This window comes from Lepidochelys olivacea, assembly GCF_965140295.1.
Source record: "Lepidochelys olivacea isolate rLepOli2 genome assembly, chromosome: 22".
In the NCBI taxonomy this organism is placed as follows: Eukaryota; Metazoa; Chordata; order Testudines; family Cheloniidae; genus Lepidochelys; species Lepidochelys olivacea.
Window position 1 is genome coordinate 20,768,821 of NC_140432.1, and position 19,792 is coordinate 20,788,612.

At 50.5% G+C, this 19,792-nt stretch overlaps 1 protein-coding gene across 2 annotated transcripts in view; it reads right to left on the reverse strand.

The window, feature by feature from the left end:
• DSCAML1 (DS cell adhesion molecule like 1) overlaps positions 1–4,675 on the reverse strand; it is a 361,162-nt gene extending 356,487 nt beyond the window's left edge. The window contains exon 1 of one of the 2 annotated variants that reach the window (XM_084611980.1): positions 4,508–4,673. In XM_084611980.1, the coding sequence (XP_084468106.1) occupies positions 4,508–4,550 (43 nt within the window). In that variant the 5' untranslated portion in view covers positions 4,551–4,673. Of the gene's footprint in view, positions 1–4,507 lie in introns of both variants that reach the window. The other variant, XM_084611981.1, reaches the window with a different exon arrangement.
• Between the last annotated feature and the right edge of the window lie 15,117 nt (positions 4,676–19,792).

Genomic DNA, 19,792 nt, shown 5'->3' on the forward strand with positions numbered 1-19,792 from the left:
CAGAGCAGACTCAATTCCCATCTTCCAGAGAGCTGAAAAGTCACAGTCTCTGCAGCCTTTGCTGCAGGTGCCATTTGTACACACCCAAACCAGACAGAGCACGTACACCAAGTTCTGATAAAACAAGCACACCCTAAATCCCTGCACAGAAAACACATCAACGACATGCACATTACCTGGTGCCCTACCTCGGCAAGGCAAACCAAACCAAAAGAGGAGCTTGAAATGCAATCCTCCCCCTCCTCCCTCTACACTGGCACCAGCCTTTCATCTGTGGAGACCTGATTTCAAGTTCTGCTTATGTCACATATGCAGCAACTCTGGCAAGTTTCATCGGAGTCTCCACTGGACATTTGGCAACATCACTGAGCCAATGCACATTTCAGGACCATGTCAAGTGTCCAATCAAGGGAGGCTCAGGACTGGACTAAGGTCCGGACTATGGTACATCTGAGGAGCGTGCACATCAGCTGCTAAGCTCTGTCCTGAGCCAGCAGGCCATGACTTTCATTAGCCCTAAGCCTGCCAGCACACTTTTACAAGCTGAGGTCAATTTCCCTCACACAATTTCAAGGTACATAAAATTTTGGGCCTTAACTAGCCACCCTGTAAATGCACCAGCAGAGTACTTCCAAGTCTCCTGAAATAACCAAATACATTTGTGCTTCATTCTCTCCTAGGAAGTTGCATGTAACAGCCTGCCTATTCCGGAGTCTGCTGAATTCACATTATCCAACATACAGCTCAAAATTCACACGCTTCCATGTCAGGAGAATTCTTTCCACAAAGACACCTCCAATTTGATTCTCACAATGAACTCAGCAGCTGGTTCAAACGAGGCAGGTGCACCTCAGTGCCACATGGGCAGAAAGGAGGGCACCACATTGGACGCATATAGTGTCTTGTGGGTGCTCAAAGCATGGCCAGTGGATTCCTAAATTCACAACCCACTGCCAACATATGCAAGCTGGGTGAGGACAAAGGCTCTGAGCACGGGCAAACTGACAAGCAGTGATTGTAATTCCCTTCTGAAGAACACAAGTACCAGAAAATATTAGGGTTGCGTGTGTTAATTCTTCATTTAAGGCACATATAGCTTTACACATGAGCAAGGCGTAGAGGCTGCTCTCTTAACAAGTTGCCATCATGGCCCTGGTGTCGTAAAACAACAACACTGGGCACTGCCAGGACTTCACTACTGCAAGCTCTTCCTCTGTGGATTTCATGGATTCCACGTTTCATTTCCAAGATAAATGAGCACCGTACCACACTGGGGGGCAGAGGGGAGAGATTAAAAAATGCAAGCAACATATTTCACTGCTTCTCATATTTGAACACAGCAAACACAAAATGCCAGCATCACAAATCAGCAGGCAGAGAACTCCAGCAAAATCATACAGCAAGATTATTCCCCCAGTTTATCAAGATTTTGACTCTTTGCTCCTCCTGATCATACTGCTTCCTATTTACATCGCCCTCCCTCCCCTTGCTATGGCTGCTCTTTAATTTGTGTAATCAACCACCAAGCCTGCTTTCGTGAAACTCCTCGCTTGCTAACCGCCTATTTTATTTTATAAGCTTAAAAAAAAAAAAATAAGCAGCTACAGTCTATTGAGGGATTTCTAAAGTTTACTAGGATCAAATGTTTATTTGCTTTTTGTTTCTAATTGAGCTCTTGTTCTACAGCAGAAATGTATTAAATGGTTGTGCTTTGATACCTAGAAATATTAAGTAGCTGAAAGGTTTATCATGCATTAAGCAATTCAATTTTTTATCCTATTATAATGAAACTTCCACTGTATTACTGTCCTCTCTCTGGAATTGTTCCACTTTAACACTTTCAGCACAGAGACTCTTCAAAATAAAATCTCTCTTGAACTGAAAAGAGACAAAAAATAATGAGGCCATAAGGTATAGTGCTAATGGAGGGTTTTAATTTGCTCTTCTCAGAAGAGAGAGCTCGGTAGCAGAGACTCTTTTATGGGAGGCTGGGGCTGAAAATGAGCTGTGTTGGATTTATTATGTTCGATGTTGGGGGAGAATGATCATTTTAGTTCCTTGGATGGTTATTTGTTTTGGTTTTTCCTTTTTACACAGGAAACATGCAAAGATATGCAAAGCAGACGCTTCCATGTTCAGTACAGCAGCTCCTAAAAGCATGTCTAACAATAGCAATTTTGTCTAAAGCTCCCAAACACAGATTTATTCCAGCTGTAATAAGACTATTTCATATTTAATAATTGATTAAATAATTGACTGTCACAACCACTCAGAATGCACCATTAAACCTCCGCAAATATTTTAATTATATTAACATTAAAATAAAAGGGTATTTAATATACAATAATCATATTTTAGGCTGCAGCCCACTACCAATTTGTTTCCTTCACTACCTTTTTCCTAAGATTGCCTCTTGCTGTTTTCAGATGATGAAAGTGATTATTAAAGAAAATGTTTTGTAAACTGAAAGTGGCTCCTTTTCCATAACATGGACGTTTCTGTTATTACATTCATGGACCAGATAATAAAAAGGTAATGGACTACAAAAATCCCTGCAGAATCAGAATAGGGTCACTTTTTTAGCTAACCCCAATCAAATATTATTACAAATGGACTGTAATTTAGCTACCAATGTTACATGCGGATGTCTTTCCTCTTAGACTGCATCTATCGTTGGGGACCTCAGTTTAGAGCGCCTGGCATACCCATTGGGATGATGCTAACAATTCCCCATTTACAATTAATCCAGTGTGGTGGCTCCTTGACAGTAATTTTTTGCCCCAATCCGAGGGATCAGAGCAGTGGGTTACACTGAATGTAGCATTCCGAGAGGAGAGGATGCGATTTGAAAGCATCCCCGGATTGAGTTTGTTTTGAGGGATTGGCATATTGCCGTACACCGTCTCCGAGAAGTAAGGACAGCGGAACAGAGCTTTTTAAAAGTACTCCTACGAGCTTCAGCCTTTGAAATCTTGCCTGCACAAAGAGACGCTGGGTAGGTAGAGAAAACATGTTAATCTCCATGTACTTAAGGCGCTTCTGTGGGGCTGGAGAGCTGTGCGGGGAACGGGTCTTTAGCAGGGCTCCCCCCGCCACGGCAGGGATCTCCGCGGCTGCGGAGAGTTAAGGTCGCTAATTATCAGGTCGGCTCCCGCGGCAGGGGTCCGCTGCCCCCCTTAAAACGCCTCCACAAGCAAACTCCGCGAGCTGGGGCTCCTGGGCTTTTGTTTTGTCCTTCACACAGAAGTAGCGGCGTCTCCTCCACTCCGAATCGAAAGCCCAGGTCCACGTTAACGGGCCCAGCGGCAGCTGGCTCCAGCCGGAGGCGGCGCCCCCACCCCTTGCCACCCCCTGCCTTCTCCCGGGGGAAGGAGGCTGCAGGGCGGGGGTGCAAGGAGGCGGAAGGCAGCGGGCAGGGCCCCCATGCCCGGGGGTGCACCCCGCAATGTGCACCCCAGCTGCGGGTTTCCCTCCTCCACCCAACAACGGGTAGACGTCTCGAGGGGATTTTTTTTATTTTAGCGAAGCAACGACCCCCCTCAGTTGAGACCCTTCCCCGCGATGAGCAGGGGCGTCTTTCCAAATGCAGCGCTACCCGCTACCCGCCCCACACACCCCCTGCAGCCCCGGGCTCAGCATCCTTTCCGGACAGGCTGGGCTGGGCTGAGCCCTGCCTGCTCCAGCCCCACGGACCCGTTCCTAGCCCGGAAAAGCGGGGGGTGCCCCCGCCCCGGAATCAGGTGCATTGCAGCCGGAGCTGCAGGTCTGGGCTTGCCCGTCACCTGGACCTCGATTAGCCCCATGGCAACCTGAGCCCAGAGGGGCCCCGGGCGTGCAGAACCAGCCAGCCCCGTGGGTACTTCAGCTGGCGAGGCGTGTCCTGCCCCCCGCCCAACGTCCTGCTCTTTGCAATTACACCGTCACAACCATTAATTGTTGAATTAATAATCCAGGTCGTTGCAGCAGGGCTGGGAGCTGCCCCTCTCCCGGGAGGGCAGGGCAGGCTCAGAAACAGCTCCGCATCCTCGGGGGGGATGGGGGGGGGACTTACAGATCCGCTTCGTGAGAGCCCGAAACTCCGAGCCCCCAGGGGAGCTGCCTGCGCCCCGGCCCCGGCATCAGCCTGGCACCTGCCCCGCTCACCCCCCGGCTGACAGGCGGGCCGAGCCGAGCCGGGCCGGGCCGGGCCGGGGGCGGCTCCTGAGCCCGAGGGGCAGCAGAGCAAGCGGCTGGGGGGCTGCTGCCCGGACCCCCTGCCGGCCGTGGGCACCGCTCGGCGCAGGTGGGGACAGGGCTTGGGCTGCAGCCCGACTGGTCGGAGCGGTGGGCTGGGCGCAGACACGCCTCTGCCCGGCCCGGGCCAGCCCGTCCCCTCATCCCCTTGGGCCGGAGCGCACCGCGGGTCCCGTCACTTGTTAACAAAGATCGCAGAAGGCGCAGGACTCGAGCCCGCTGGCCAAAGAGTCACACCCCCCCCCCGTAGCCCCCGCCCCAGGACGGGACATACCTTTCTGCAAAGAGTACAGCAGGAAAAAAGTTACCAGCCACATGCCATAAAGAGCACCTATTTTCTCTGGGATGCAGTGCAATTCCTTGCCGTGCCGTGCCCCCAACGTGCCGTGATCCTGCCTTTCCCAGGACTCTCCCGGTTCAGATGCTCACAGCTGAGCTCCCAGCAGCTCCTCCTTCCCCTTCTCCCCAGCTAGTGTCATCCGGAGGGTGGGCAGGGCTGCCTGTGCACTCCCCGCCCACGCTCGGCATGCGCTGGGGGGAGCAGCCTGGCCCTTTGCAGTTGCCAATTGGTACAGTGTGGGGAGAGATTATCTATTTTATCTGAACAGTGGGGGGACATTTTCCAGATTCAATCTCTCTGCACCAGGGGACCTGATCATGTATAAAAGCTTGTCATTTGCATACACACAATAGAGCTTCTTTAATAAAGGAGAAGACACTCCTCTCCCTGGCTCTAATTGTGCAGACCAGCCTTTCACCAGCGCACAGGGAGACACCTGCTTGCACATGCACAGGGGGTTTGGTAACTGGACAAACAGATTCTGCACACACATTCATCCTTCCCCACCCAAGCCCTGGGAGCACTCCAAAATGCACCTGCCCTTTGAAGAGGTAGCTCCTAAGATGGCCCCTGCCTTGCCTGGGACTGCCAGCACCTGTAAAGTTAAACAGGCACAGAAGGCTACAGAATCAGGGCCTAGACATATGGGCACAGTGAGAGGCAAGATACAGATTGTTGTGGGAATGGTGGTTGTGCCCCACAAAAGTAAGTCGGTTTTGCACTTAAGTAGAGTGATTCAGAACAAACAGTTCTAGCTCTCTCTCTAAAGTGTGTGTGTGTGTACATAGACACACATACACACTTCTGTTTATTCATCCCTGGAAGCTGCATTCATATCAATAGCGTTGCCTGTTTGTAGTCCATTCTGTTCACCTTGTCTCCCATGTAGGCTGTAACAAGCTTTGCCTACAGCTGTCACTGTTGCACAGCTGCGGGGGGGGGGGGGGGGAACTCAACTCCCCCAGTACAAAAAGGCCCCTACTGTTTACACTTCAAGTAAACTCTTCTTCAACTTGTTACCAGTACAGGGCCTAGGACAAACAGATCCCATTCCAGCCAACAGATGGCCAAGTTCAACCCTACTGGGCAACTGGCCTATTTACAGCCCTGTTCATAGAATATCAGGGTTGGAAGGGACCTCAGGAGGTCATCTAGTCCAACCCCCTGCTCAAAGCAGGACCAGTCCCCAACTAAATCATCCCAGCCAGGGCTTTGTCAAACCTGACCTTAAAAACTTCTAAGGAAGGAGATTCCACCACTCCTGTTGAACTAGGAGCACTGTTGAACTGAGAAGGCAAGAGCTAGTTGGATTTTTTTTTCCTCCCTAAAAACAGAAAAAGGGTTTTTCACTCAAAAAAAAAAAAAAAACCCAACAGCTTTCATGGGGAAATGGTTGAAGTTTTTCAGTTTGACGTTTTTCAGTTTGACAAAAAAATTAAAAGTTTTCAGGTTTGGATTTTCAAAGAAAAATTTTAGGGTTTTCACTGAAGACCTGAAATTTTTCATGAGAAATTTAAAAAAAAAAAAACCCAAAAGAACAAAAACACCTAGATTCTCATGAAAGTGATTTGGCATTTTTTGACCAGCTCTAGTTCCTACTAATTCTTAACGTTTCTAGAGCTCTTTGTACATGCTAGAAAGCCACTAGCAAGATAACTGCACACAGTGCTCCTAGGAGGCAGGTAAGCATTATGCTCACCGAACAGCTGGGGAAGACAGAGACACTATGAGGTGACATGACATAAGACCACCCAATAAGTCAGCAACACCAGAACTCCAGGATTCCTGGTCCCGTATCCCCTGGGAGCCACAGCCTGCACTCTCCTTTCCCTCCCCATTTTGGAGCATCCAGTTTGGTAGCATCTATCTTCCCAAAGGGTCTGTCGTCCCCCCCCCCCAGCACTCATGGAGTCTGGGAGAACAGCTGTTTACACCTTCACTGAGCCTCTTGTCTGCAGATCTCAAAGCACACTGCAGACATGAGCAGCCCTTCTAGCCAAGCATGGCACTAGAGGTGCTCTCTGCCTCCATTTTCCAGCATTTGCTGCCTCTCCTGAGGGCTCAGCCCTCCAGCTAGGTCACTCTGATTTCAACCCTCTTCCAAGCAATAAGAGTCCAAACAAAACATTTCTTCAGCCCGCTCTGCAGGCTGGCCTCCCAGGCCTACCTGTAAGCCTCAGCCCAGCTCCCCTGCTGTTCTCCTAGAACCCTTCCACTGGAACCCACCTTGCTCCTTGGGGGCCTGCTGCTGCCAAACTGAATTCTCAGCCCTTTGATGATGCCCAGGTGTTTCAAACTGTCACTTGACCCCAATTAGCCCTGCCTCCTTTTGCTGGGAGGCCGCTAATTATGGAACAGGTGGGTCTGCTTGAAGCCGGCTGATTAGCCACAGGCCTTCTGGCCCTTAAAGGGGCAGACCAGCCTGTTACAGACTTGAAATAATCCTTGCCCATCTTTGCAAAGTACTGCGAGCTCTGGCCATAAGAGGGGCTCTGTGAGTGCAGTGTGCCCCCGACCCCCTTCCGGGGAGGCGGACTGGTAAAGACCTGCCCTCATTGTATGGAAAAGGACTTTCAGGCACAGTGTAGTACCTCCCCACCGTCACACAGCAAGCCAGTGGTAGAACCCAGAATAGGACCCAGGAGTCCTGGTCCCCTATCCCATCCTCCAGCTGCTAGAGAAAACAGTCCTTCATCAGTCTGGGCAAACTGGAGAAATGGTCCGAAGTAAATGGGATGAAATTCAACAAAGACAAATGCAAAGTACTCCACTTAGGAAGGAACAATCAGCTGCACACATACAAAATGGGAAATGACTGCCTAGGAAGGAGCACGGAGGAAAGGGATCTGAGGGTCGTGGTGGATCACAAGCTAAACATCAGTCAACAGTGTAACACTGTTGCAAAAAACAAACAAACAAACAAATAAACAGTGAACATCATTCTGGGATGTATTAGCAGGAGCATTGTAAGCAAGACAGGGGAAGTAATTCTTCTGTTCTACTCCACGCTGATTAGGCCTCAACTGGAGTATTGTGTCCAGTTTTGGGTGCCACATATGAGGAAAGATGTGGACAAATTGGTGAAAGTCCGGAGAAGAGCAACAGAAATGATTAACAGTCTAGAAAACGTGACCTAGGGGAAGTTTGAAAAAAATTGGGTTTGTTTAGTCTAGAGAAGAGAAGACTGAGAGGGGACATGGTAACAGTTTTCAAGTACATAAAAGGTTGTTACAAGGAGGAGGGAGAAGAATTGTTCTTCTTAACCTCGGAGGATAGGACAAGAAGCAATGGGTTTAAATTGCAGCAAGGGAGGTTTAGGCTGAACATTTGGAAAAACTTCCTAATTGTCAGGGTGGTTAAGCCCTGGAATAAATTGCCTAGGGAGGTTGTGGAATCTCCATCCTTGGAGGTTATTAAGAGCAGGTTAGACAAACACCTGTCAGGGATGGTCTAGATAATACTTAGTCCTGCCATGAGTGCAGGGGACTGGACTAGATGACCTCTCGAGGTCCCTCCCAGTCCTACGATTGTATGAGTCTATGATCCCACCTATTCCTTTCCTTTTCCTTTACTCCATCACTGTGTGTCATTGTTTTCCTTTCAGCCCCTCAGCTAGTGACTTTGCTCCTTGAAGAAAGCTCTCTCAGGGCTGGTCTACTCTACAAAGTTAGGTCAGTGTAAGTACATCGCTCAGGGCTGACAAAAGTCACACCTAGGTGATGTAATGAAGCCGACCTAAGCCCCAGTACAGACACCGCTAGGCTGACAGAAGAATTCTTCTGTGGACCTAGCTACTGCCTTTTGGAGAAGGGGATTTTCTACAGCAACGGAAAAGCCCCTTCTGTCACTGTGGTGAGTGTCTACATTACAAAGCTACAGCAGTGCTGTGACACGGTAGCGGTTCTCGTGTTGACCTACTGTTCATCTCTCATAGCTTCTACGGCACACTGATGGAATTTCTATAACAGTGATGTGTATTGTACGGGTGTGTGTCTATTTAATACACACACACACACACACAGGAAGCTCTTTGCTCATTCACCCTGGCATCCATTACCCCTGTGCGGAGTCCACACTTTCCCAGAGTTCCTCGCTGCCCCAGGTTTTGCAGCCCACCTGTCCTGCCATAGAAGCCAAGGCGGAGACCCTGCTGTGGCTGCCAGGGCACAGAGTGTGCTGCAGGCTCCACTCCAGTCATTCCCGTGGGAGTGGAGGAGCACGTCAATTGCTGGCTTCAGAGCCAACCTCGGCACGTTGGCTACTCAGTGAAGAAATTGATATTCCCGGCCATCCCCAGGACAACAAGCTCACCCACCTGATGCTCCTGTCACCTCCTTCCCCAGTCAGGAACTCACCAACAGCTGGGGAAGGTGAGCCAGATAGTGCAGGGGGCCACTGAGTCTGAATACTAGCAGGGCACTACTGGGGAACCCACACCCTTGGGTGGCAAGCCCCATTCTGAAACAGCTCTGCCCCTTGCGAATACTCTCAGTCATGCAGGCAGCTTGAATTGGTAAGAACAACATTTTGCACCTCTCGCTATCTACGCACTTGTGCTTTTCTTCCAAGGATCTCAAAGCACTTTACAGACATTGGGCTTTATTTTACTCTCACTTGCATAAATCTTGAAGCCAGTGGGCTCACTCCTGCCTTACCACAGTGTAACTGAGAACCAAATATGGCCCCTTAACCAAATAACACTCAACACTCACATGAGGTAAATTTAAGTGATATATGGAGGTTCACTTCACCTACCACTGAAATGCAGCCACCTCTGGAATAGAATGCAGCAGCAGTTTAATATTGCACCATTAATATGCCACAATAGTTTAGGTCAGCAAATGAAAAATAACCTATCCAATTGAAACTGCAGGGTAGAGCTTGCTATAGCCTCAGGAGCCTTAAAATATCAATAAAATAAGTAACTAATTTAGGGAGGCAGAATGTGATTCCCTGAATTGGAGACTGGCCAGGGTACCAGGGTAAATATCTTTACTGCAGCAGAGAACTCCCTGAGATCCATAACGCGCACAAACTATTATTAATTATATGAATTACAGTAACCATAGAGGCCTCAAATGAGATCAAGGGCCCAATGTGCTAGGCACTGCACGCGCTGAAAATAAAAAGCTGTAAGTTCCATGTGGCAGGGCCCAAGCTAAGTATGTGATGAGAAGTGCCAGGTGGGTACAACGGACAGACGGGGGAAGAACAAAGACAATGGCTAAGGTGCTGAGATCACTGCTTACCATGCTGGTAATATTGCCTCATTGTTTCCTCGTATTCATCCATTGGTCTGCCTGTATCCAGCCACTGTCTTGTCTTCTACTCAGACTGTAAGCTCCTTAGGGCAGGAACTGTCCTTCTGTTCTGAGTGTGTACAGAGCTGTGGCTGGGGCTCCTATGTGCTACAATAACAATGGCGAGATGCCTGCAATCAGCATAACAAGCAGCCTTTGGTCAATGCTTTGCAGGCATCGTGGCAGAGGTGAGCTTTAAAGAGGGATGCAAAGGACAAGGGGTCAGGGCCTCAGTGTCACGTCCCACCTGACCGATGCCACCTCCCGGCACCAGGCTGGGGCCCTGCTACAGCACTGACCACAATGGAAGAGCGGTTGGGACCTGAACCAGCTGATCGAGCTGAAGCGGTCCCTAGACCCTGGGCCCAGAGAAGCACCCAAACGGTGGGTTCTCATCCTAGCCTGAGCCTGCAGAAGTAGGCTGGAAGTCTTGCAAGAACAGGTTCACATGCAAGATTAATCATCCTTCTGCTTCTGCTCCCAGCCGGCAATGCCACAAGGACAGCCTCTCTCTGCCATCCCAATCCAGCCAAGTGGAAGAAGCACATTACGGAACATCGGACCCTCTGGACAGGTTGTTCAGTAACTAGGCTGAAGCCCAGCGGGGAGGGATTCTGTCTCAGGGAGACAGCGTTACCTAGTGGTCAAGTGGCAGGACACCTGGGTTCTATTCACTGCTCTGCCATTGGCTTGCTGGGCACATCTCTTCCCCTCAGCCTCCCTATTCGCAAAATGAGTTTAACAACCCTGATCCAGGCTCTGTGGGGGTCAATGGTAGTTTTACCATTGGTTTCAATGGGGTCAGGATTTTACCCTCTGCAAACCAGGCGTTATCCAACCTCCAGCCTGCTCCCCCATCCCTCTGGTGAACCAGCCCATTTCCTCCCCCAAACCCCTCACTGAGGCAAGAGTGGGAGCCTCCTACCCCGGACGCATGCTGGCTGCCTGCCCTCATTCCCGGCTGGCAGCTGTTACAAAGAGGGCAGCCAAGGGAAGGCTGACAGCGGGAATCTGCTGGCCATCCAACCTGCAACAACAGCTCCCTCTTCTGTGTAGGAACACGGCTTCAGGTGCGAACACGGCTTCAGGTGCAGCTGTGGTACTCCTACCCCAAGCACCCAAGGAGACCGGGGCGCGTGGGCTGGGAGGCGCAGGAGACAGCGCTGTCGGGAGGGAGGCACGTTGGCAGCGTGGTCAGGGCCTTGGAGATATCCATTCGCAGCGCATGACGCGGGGGAGCAAACACTGCTCCATGTTTCATTTTTAGCTTCCCTTGCTGTTCAGCATCGCTGGTAAGTTCCCTGGTCACTCCCACCCAGGCAGCAGGGCTAGAAAGGTATTAAACAGCATCCCTCCCTGCAGGGCAAAAGTACCTCTGCTGGCCAGTGTGAAAGCAGCCAGAGAGATGGCAGAGAAACAGCTGGCAGCTGGGCAAGTTGGGTGACAGGCACAAGCCTGTGCTCTCGACAGCTCTGGTCCAGTCTTTCAGCTGGCTGGTACCTTTCATTGAAGCCCCACTGTTCCTCCCATTGATCGTTCAGAGGAGGCTGTTCAGCTTCCACCCTCCCTGCACTCAGACACACGCTACGCTACGGGCCCTCTGGCTTCTGCTCGCTACATCTTGGAGCTGGCTCCTGCCAAGCCAGCGCCTGGGTGCTCTGCCGGGGTTCACACCCCACACACATTGGTGCAAATGGGTTTTACTCGCCTAGATATTCTTGGAGCTTGCCCATTGGGATACTCATGGGAAGCGTTTTTAAAATTCCTTTCTGCAAGCATTCAAACCGGACAGCTGGTATTACCCCATCAGGGACCTAGAATGACACCTCGGGGTTTTATACAGCTGTGAGCTGACAAAGGTGAAAGTCATCCAATACATGATTTGTTCAGGTCTAATCCACACTTTTGGTAGCACATATGAGGCTCCGTGAAAGTGAGACAGTAAAAGTGCAACACGGGAAAAGTGTGCGTCACAGCCTTCCTCTAGTGACTGGTCCACTAGCAGGTAGCAGCCTATCACTGACAGTAGCGAATGGAGTTATTCTTTTAGTGGTGGAGGTCTGTGTTGCTGTTTTGAAGGTCCCTGGTTCGTATCTCACTGATGACACTGGGGGGAGGAATTACTGCAAAAACTCATCTCTTCATTGCTCATTTTGGACCCAAATGTATTTCTATCCCTCAGAGCCCTGAGACACTCTCCATTTTCTCACTGCAAATGATTTCCCTCTGGATCGTGCAGCCAGTACAAACAACATTTTACACCACTCACTTGAGCACAATGTATGCGATTTCGAACCCAGGGGTGTAATTTTCAGACTAGGGCCCAGCCGAGGACTCAATGGCTCAGATTGGCCTGATGAAAGGCTCAGACACTGAGCCTGACAGTCAGCAGTGAGTGGCTGAAAGTTGTTGCAGTCTGATGGACGCTGGGTGGTCTGTTTGCAGGGGTCTCACTCCAGTCACCAATCACAGCCACGGCCTCTGCCCCAGGGGCTGCTCGCAGCCCAGTGCCAAAGCCAATGGCAGAATGGCCCATGGTAACTAAAGTTCCTCACGGCAAGCTTGAGGCAGGCTAGTGGGACAGCTTGCCTTGCTGTTGCCCATGCTGTAGCTGTTCTGCGGATAAGCAGAGTCTCTCCATTTCCCTTTTCCCCCAGCATCAGCCTCCCTTGGAAATATGTTCTAGTGCAAGGAGAGCCAACTGCATCTGTGCCCACCAGGGCGGGTCTCTGGAAAAGGTCTGCCAGCCCCAGTTCATCGGCTTGGGCCAGAAGCACCCAGGCACATGGGCGTAGTTTGGAGGAGGGGGGAATGGGAGGATGTTGCCCGCCAAAACTGCAAGCCTCAGGCAGGCCCTGAATTTGTTGTTCCCCTCCTCCCCCACGCGTGGCCCTTTTGGCCTGACCAGAGCTGCCTCCCCAAATATAGAAGTCAAACTGCACCTATGCCCTGGTGCCAAGCGAGCAGCTTTCCCAGTGGCCAAAGAGAGCAGCCCAGCAATCCAGAGGCAGCCCCCACATTTACCCTCACCAGCCTTTGTTCCAAGGCCAATAACAGTCTGACACATCCCCGGACAAGAAACCCTCAAAGAGGCACTGTTAATTACGATAAGAGGAATACGTTCCCCTCCTTGCTCGCAGACACTCTCAAAGCACTTCACTGCCATTATCGACATTAGCCTCACCACACCCTGGGGAGGTAGCAGAGAGATAAGGGACTTCCCACAGGCTAGGCAGCAAGTCAGTGTCAGAGTTGGGACTAGATCCCAGCCCCTGCTGTACCCACTAGACAGTGCCTTGGAACCATCTATTGGGATTAAAAAAGGCTCCACTTAGCTGACAGTGGAACAAGCACACTAGGGCAGGAAGCTTCACCCCAGAGCTGCTCCATTGTTAAGGGTCAGGCAAGTTTGAATCCAAACCAGAGCAGAGAGGGGCAGTGCGCATGGACTTAAACTTGTTATGTTTCACAGCAAACAAGTTAGATGAAAACACAGAATACTCTTGGTGGAAGGGTGGGACATAATACTACTTGATTGCTTAGAATTCAGAACAATAGCACACGAGAACCCCAAAACAGAGAGAGACAAAGCAGGATGCTCCCTAAAGCAGGGACTCAATCCACCTACACCTTACTGTTGGCTGCAAATGGCTCGCAGCTAGGCCCAGCTCACACACTTCCCCAGAATCCCCTCACCTGAAAGCAGGACCAGGAAAAATTCCTGAAATTGAAAGTGACTGCTCCCAATACACCATAAAATGGAAAGTCTCGGCAGGCTGTGTAACTTGCCAGAGTACGGAACTTTCACTCAACTCTGAGTGGTCCAAAAGGCGCAATTGTATTCCCATTGCCCAATTTCCCCAACCCCTCCAGGGCACCAAACGCCACACTGAGCTCAAGTCCCCCTATGGTTTCCATTATTAGATAGCACTCCCCAGCCCAGCCTGCAGTGCAGCAAGGCTGTGTGCTGATCACGCCTTGCTTTGTGGGTGCCCAGGTGGCACCCTCCTAGACATGCAGAGCCCAGGTTGTTTTCTGCAGGGCATGTGGAGATAAGCTGGGGGCATTAGGAGATGATGCAACATTGAGAGACCGGGGCTGTGAGCCTAAATCCAGCCCAACCACTGACCTGCTGTGGGACCTTGGGACAGCACCTTCTCTTCTGTCTCCCTTTCCCCCTCTGCACAGCGGGGTGAGGAGACTTCTCCCCTTTGGGAGAGTCCTTTCCAGGCCACAGCATGGTGTGCAGGAATCGCCAGTTTGCCCCAGCCACAACAAACAGAAAGCAGCAGGAGGGACTCAGAGCCCTGACAGCAGGGGAGGAGAGACATACAGCCTGCAGCAGCTTGTAACTAAATGGCCATTAGGGGGCTGCAACTACCTGCCGGCCTCTGCCAGATTTAAAGGCCAGCTCTTAGTGACGTGTGCTGGGGAGAAAACTCCTATGAGCGGGCTAATCTGTAATCATCGGGAGCTAGGCTCCTAAGGGGCTGTGGAGATCTGGGCCTTAGTCTCTCTCTACCCCAGCTTCCTATCTGTAAAATGGGGATAATAGCACTGCCCTGTGAAGGTAAATCCGTTAAAACTTGTGAGACACTCAGATGGGGGCCAGGTAAGTGCCAAAGATACACAGACTTCAGCGAGGCTCAGTGTGGGTGCAGCAGTCCGTCTACCCCTGGTGGGCTGTAGAACTGGATCCTAAATGAGCACCTCCTGCCATGTTCCACCCCAGAAATGGCTGGTTTTCAGTAGGGGGTAAAGTGAGCTATCCCTATAGCTTGTCAAGTGCTTGGTGTCCCTTCAGGGTAAAGTTGGAGACCAGACCTGGAAATTCAGCTCGCTGTGCAAATGGACTAGAGTATCTGGAGTTCAAGGAAATGTGCTCTTTAAATAAACTTGATACACTGGTGCATTGTGTGGTGAGCACAGGCAGCTCAGTGAGGGGCCAAGCCCTGGGCTCTGGCGCTGAGGAAAGGACAGGTGCTCTCAGGCTGGGACCATTCATCCCCTTGGCTCAGAATGCTCCGTGTGGCTCCTCCCTCACAGGCCCAAGGAAATCTTTCCAGGAAATAAGCTTGTTTCATGCCTCCCCCTAGTGTTTGTTGAGCACCACAGCGAAGAGAAGAGCCTGGACCAAACTATGCACAGTACTCCTATGCAGTTTAGCTGTAGCTGTGTCGGCCCCAGGAGATTAGAGAGGCAAGCGGAGTGAGACTGTATCTTGTATATAAAAGATAAAAAATATTCCCTCACCCACCTGCTCTCTCTATACACAATCCTGTCATGCAACAAACAAAGGCCTGGGAGATCTCAGAGCTTCCATCACTCGTGATTCAGCAATGCCTGAAAGAGAACACACTGGTCTGTGGATGTCCCCAAATCATCCCTAAGGAGCTCATAGCAATGGGCTCTGCATTTGGGGTGCCAATTTCCTTTACGGTGATACACAGGCCGCTCCTGGGCGGGGTATCTTGTTCCAGTAACAGGCAGGTGTCCAGGACCCAGTTCTGCCCTTAGCCATATATATGGCTTTTTAAGCAGGTCTGTGCCAGGGACTTTCCGCTTTGCAGCATGCAAAGAACATCTACAACATCAAGCTCGGCTCCACGAGGGGTTTGGCCACTGGCGCACGTGCACATACAATACAACTGTGCTTTTCATAGCCTCCCATCCCAAAAGCTGTACAACGACAACAAGTACACAACAGCCGAGAGGAAGAGCATGAAGATACACAGACAAGGGGGAAGAATTTGTAGGGCTTCTTCTGAGATTTGAACTGTGATGGCAAGTCAAAGAGACAGAGATCTGGAGCCGACTGTCCCAGAGCTCAGCCCCCACCATGCACCTTCTAAAAGCAGGCCACCTATTAAGGTGCCTAAATGAGGGCTAAAGGTGGGATTTTCTAACATGCCTATGATTTAGGAGCACAACTCCCAGGGACTTTCAACAAGATCTGTGCTCCTGAATCACTTAGGCACGTTTGAAACCCCCCCCCCCCGAGCTCTTTGGAAAAATCTGGTCCCGACTGCAGTTGCTGGCCACAGGCAGAAGACTCGTTCTGACAATGACTGGAGTGCATGGAGGTGCAGCCAGCCGTAGGCTGAATGCAGTAGGGAGAGAGGGTTGGTGAGTTACTCTGCTGTTCCACCAGGGCCAAATTCCATGAGCAAGGCTAGAGCAAATGCAAATGGTGGCATGAGGATCCTTCATTTGTGAAGGAGCTTCCAGTCCCCAAGGGACACATCCACTGCTCAGGCTACGTAGCTAAGACCGGAGACAGGAGATCCAGGTCTCCCAGGTACAGAATACACACTGCTCACACTCCATCCTTCTCTCCGAGGCACGTCCCTGGGGCTTCAGCATTCTTTGCTGCTCATGGGAACCCCTTGGCTGCAGTAGGGGAAGGCATCCATCTTAGGTGCAATCAGTTATTGTGTAATAACTGCTGTGGGGCATGTGTAATGTGGAACTAAGGACTGAAAGGTTATTTGCTTTGGGCAATGGGACAATTTATTACCTTGCTGTGCTGCTTTAATGGCAGCCCCCTTGTTACTGATTGATGTGGGGGCATTCAGGGAGCCAGACAAAGGGAGAACGAAGCATGCGCCTGGCTCCTCACCAGCCTGGCCTCAGCTCCTCTGCATTGTCAAGTGTTTCTCTTGGGCTGCATTCATCACCGTTTATTGCTCTGCTATTTTAACTAATCAGAAGACATTTTGTGTTGACGTTTCTCTGTGAAACTCCTGGGCCAAGTGCAGCCCCTGTGGAGTCCCTGAGATAGAGTCAATGGAGTTACCCTGCGGATTTGACTGGTCAAGGGAAGCTTAGACCTTTATGAAAGCAAAGGATGAGGGATAGCATGGCCTAGAGCCAGGCACAGCCCAGGCAGGGCTGGAAAGCGTCCCTCACTGAAGCTCTGCTCATTCTCCTCCAGCCTCACCCTTGGTGCCTGTGGAGGTCTGCAGATCTTCATGCAGCCCAGAACGCACTTTCCTCTTCCAGTCTGAGCCATCACCCTCAAACAGCGACCAGCCGGCATGCCAAGCAGGGAGGTGCTTTGTGCTGTTGTCATGACCTAGAATTTCTTCTGCTGCTTAGGATTTTGGTCATTTTTGAATAGTTCTACTGTGCCTCTTCAGGGCAAGACCATGTTATATATTAGTTTATGCCCAAAATTTAGGGTTTGTAAAATACATAGATACGTGCATACATATGTACTACAGCTCTGTACGGAGGGGGAGTGGATTTTACACCTATATTAAATATTTTACAAACCTTATGTGCTTACCCTGATATATTACAAAACATAGTAGGTATAGAGAGAAGTTCATAATTTTTTAAAAGTTTCAATTAAATCATTTTAATTTATTATTTTTTTCTGTCTCTCTTGGAGCTAGTGCAGGACACCCAGAAAAAGCAAGTGATTAGAAGCAAAAGTCTAGCTATTATTTCTTTGAGTTCTAATTTGCTAAGGTGGTGTTAGTAACACAAGAAAGGTCATTTCTAAAGGCAAGAAGCCAAATCCTGAAGTCTTGTCTCAATTTTCAATAAATCCTGTCAGGCAAAACTCAATGAGAATTTTAGTTCATTGTGGGCTCAAGGATTTGGCTCAGTAATTTTTGCATCCTGAGTCTCTGCCTAGTATTTGATTTCCTTGCTTTCCATCTGCAGAATGAGGATAACCCTGGGTATTTCTTGCACTTCTGTTTCCAATGTCAAGAGTTCCTATAGAAAAGCACCTCAGAGTTTTATAAAAATCACAACTGAGCCCAAGTTAAACCCAAGCCTTTATTCACTCTGATCTCCCCTGGAAAATAATTTGTCCCATGCCCCATGGCTCTGTCCCCAGGTCAGTCAGAGGCAGACAAAGTCAAGCAATGGCAGCAGGAGCTGCATTAGATTCCACAAAAAGCGGAGAGGTGCCTTTAAGATCCTCCCAGAGGAGAAAGATACTCCAGTTGTCCAAGGGGTATTATTTACCCAATCTCCTTTATGTCACAGGGAAGATTTAGATTGAGAAGATTAATGGCTCAGGGGAGTGCAAGAGAAATCCCAAGGGACTGCTTGGTATTGAAAACAAAAAGTTTCCTTTCCCCGCAAGGTTAAAATACAACTGAAAATTGACCTGTGTGTGTCATTGGCCCAGTGCTAACCAAGGGGCTTTAGGGGCTTCCACATCTCAAAGGTTTGGCTGTTTATTCAGGATTATATCCCCAACTGCCTCAGCTAAGGGGCAGCAGGATCCTGGGTGCAGCAGAAGGGCCTCCAGGGAACTGATAGCAAGGGAGGGCCCGAGAGCAGGGGTGGGGAGGAGAGTGCCTGGCAAGGATCTCTCCTGCCATTTTATAGGATCTTACACCTCTACCTCACACATCTTTCCTTTCTCCCTCTCACTCTGTCCCTCAGTGTCTTTCACTTCCTTTTTCTCATATTCCCCCTCTAAATCTAAATCCTCCTTTCCTCTGTCTCTCTTATCTCCCTTTCTCTCATTCTCCCCACCCTGCCCCCAGCCCTCTCTCTCCCCCTCTGTCATCTCTCTCTCTCTCTCTTTGCTCCTCTCTCTCATGTGTCTGCAGGATCCCTGCAGACATCTGTGCCTTTTCCCCTTGCTATTCCTAGTGCTCCCCTTGTTTCCCTGGGGGAGGTTTCCCCATGCACCGTGCTGGCCAGAGGGCATTAGAAAACCCTCTGGCATTGGCCCATGAGCTGTGGCTCCCATCCAAGTAGGTGGGTCCACTCAAGACGTTTCCCTGATAATTATGTGATTGACAAAAAGTTAACAGTAAAATGATACAGCAGCCAAAAGTGCAGGCCTGACTCCATCTGTACTGTGAGCTGGTCCCCTGAGTACAGTCCCTCTGCCACAAAGGAAGTTAGAGCAACCTGAGGGTTGCTCTAGGCTCTGTGCACTCTGGCCACACGCTTTCCCCTCCTTGCTCCCTAGGTCAGGGGCTGCAGGATGGCTGCCAAAGGTGCCAGCTATACCTACTCTACACCTGCTGGGGGCCAGCCCAGCTGGGGAGATGGGCTCCGTTCTCACTCCCTTTGGCCTGCTGAAGCAGCATGAAGGGGACGGAGCGTGGCCCAGAACTGACCTCTGGTCTGTGGCTTCAGAACTGCTGTCCCGGAGATCTGCAGTCAGATTTGAACTCCGGTACAAGCTCTGGAGCTGCATGCACCAGAGAGGAACAAGCGGAGCCTGTGGGAGCTGCTGTCATGCCAGGGAGTGGGGAGTTCTTGGCTACGCTCCCCAAGGAGCATGAATAAATAAACGTTGTAGGCTCCCGGTGCTGGAAACCATGGAGTTATCCTTGTCAGTACCTCTGACAGCAGCCATGATCATTTATTTATTTATGGATAATTAGGGCAGCAGCTTCATTATGCTGCACAGAAGCATTTATGTATCAGAGTCAAAGCCAAGGCAGCATGCAGGGGCCTTGAGATCTGCCGTGCTGGGGAGGCTCCAGGAGCACTCAGCATGGGGCTGCTGCTTGCACTATGGTTGTGTTGTGATCGCTTACCCCAGCCTGGGCAGCGCTAGAGCAGGCAGCTGGGAGGCTGCTTGTGTGGAGAAGGCCTGTAGCGGGCTAGGATCTTGTTAACAGTCTGGAGAAGGATAGCCCAGCCCTAGAGTTCTAACCCCAACAAACCCCCCTCAATCACGCCCATTCTCTGGCCAGTTCTGTAGGGTTTAGAGCAATGTCTATAGGTCCCAGGGAGTGGGGTTAGACCCTATTCAGTTCTACAGGGCTCTCCCAACAGGACACCACTTGGGTTCTAGTCCTGACTTAACCGGGTGACCTTGACCAAGCACCTTCACCTCCCTGTCCCCAGCTTGAGCTAGACGGGCTGCTCCTTGCTCACTGGGAGGCTGGCTTGATTATGGCCTGTAAAGCCCTCTCTCGCTCCTGAGCCGGAA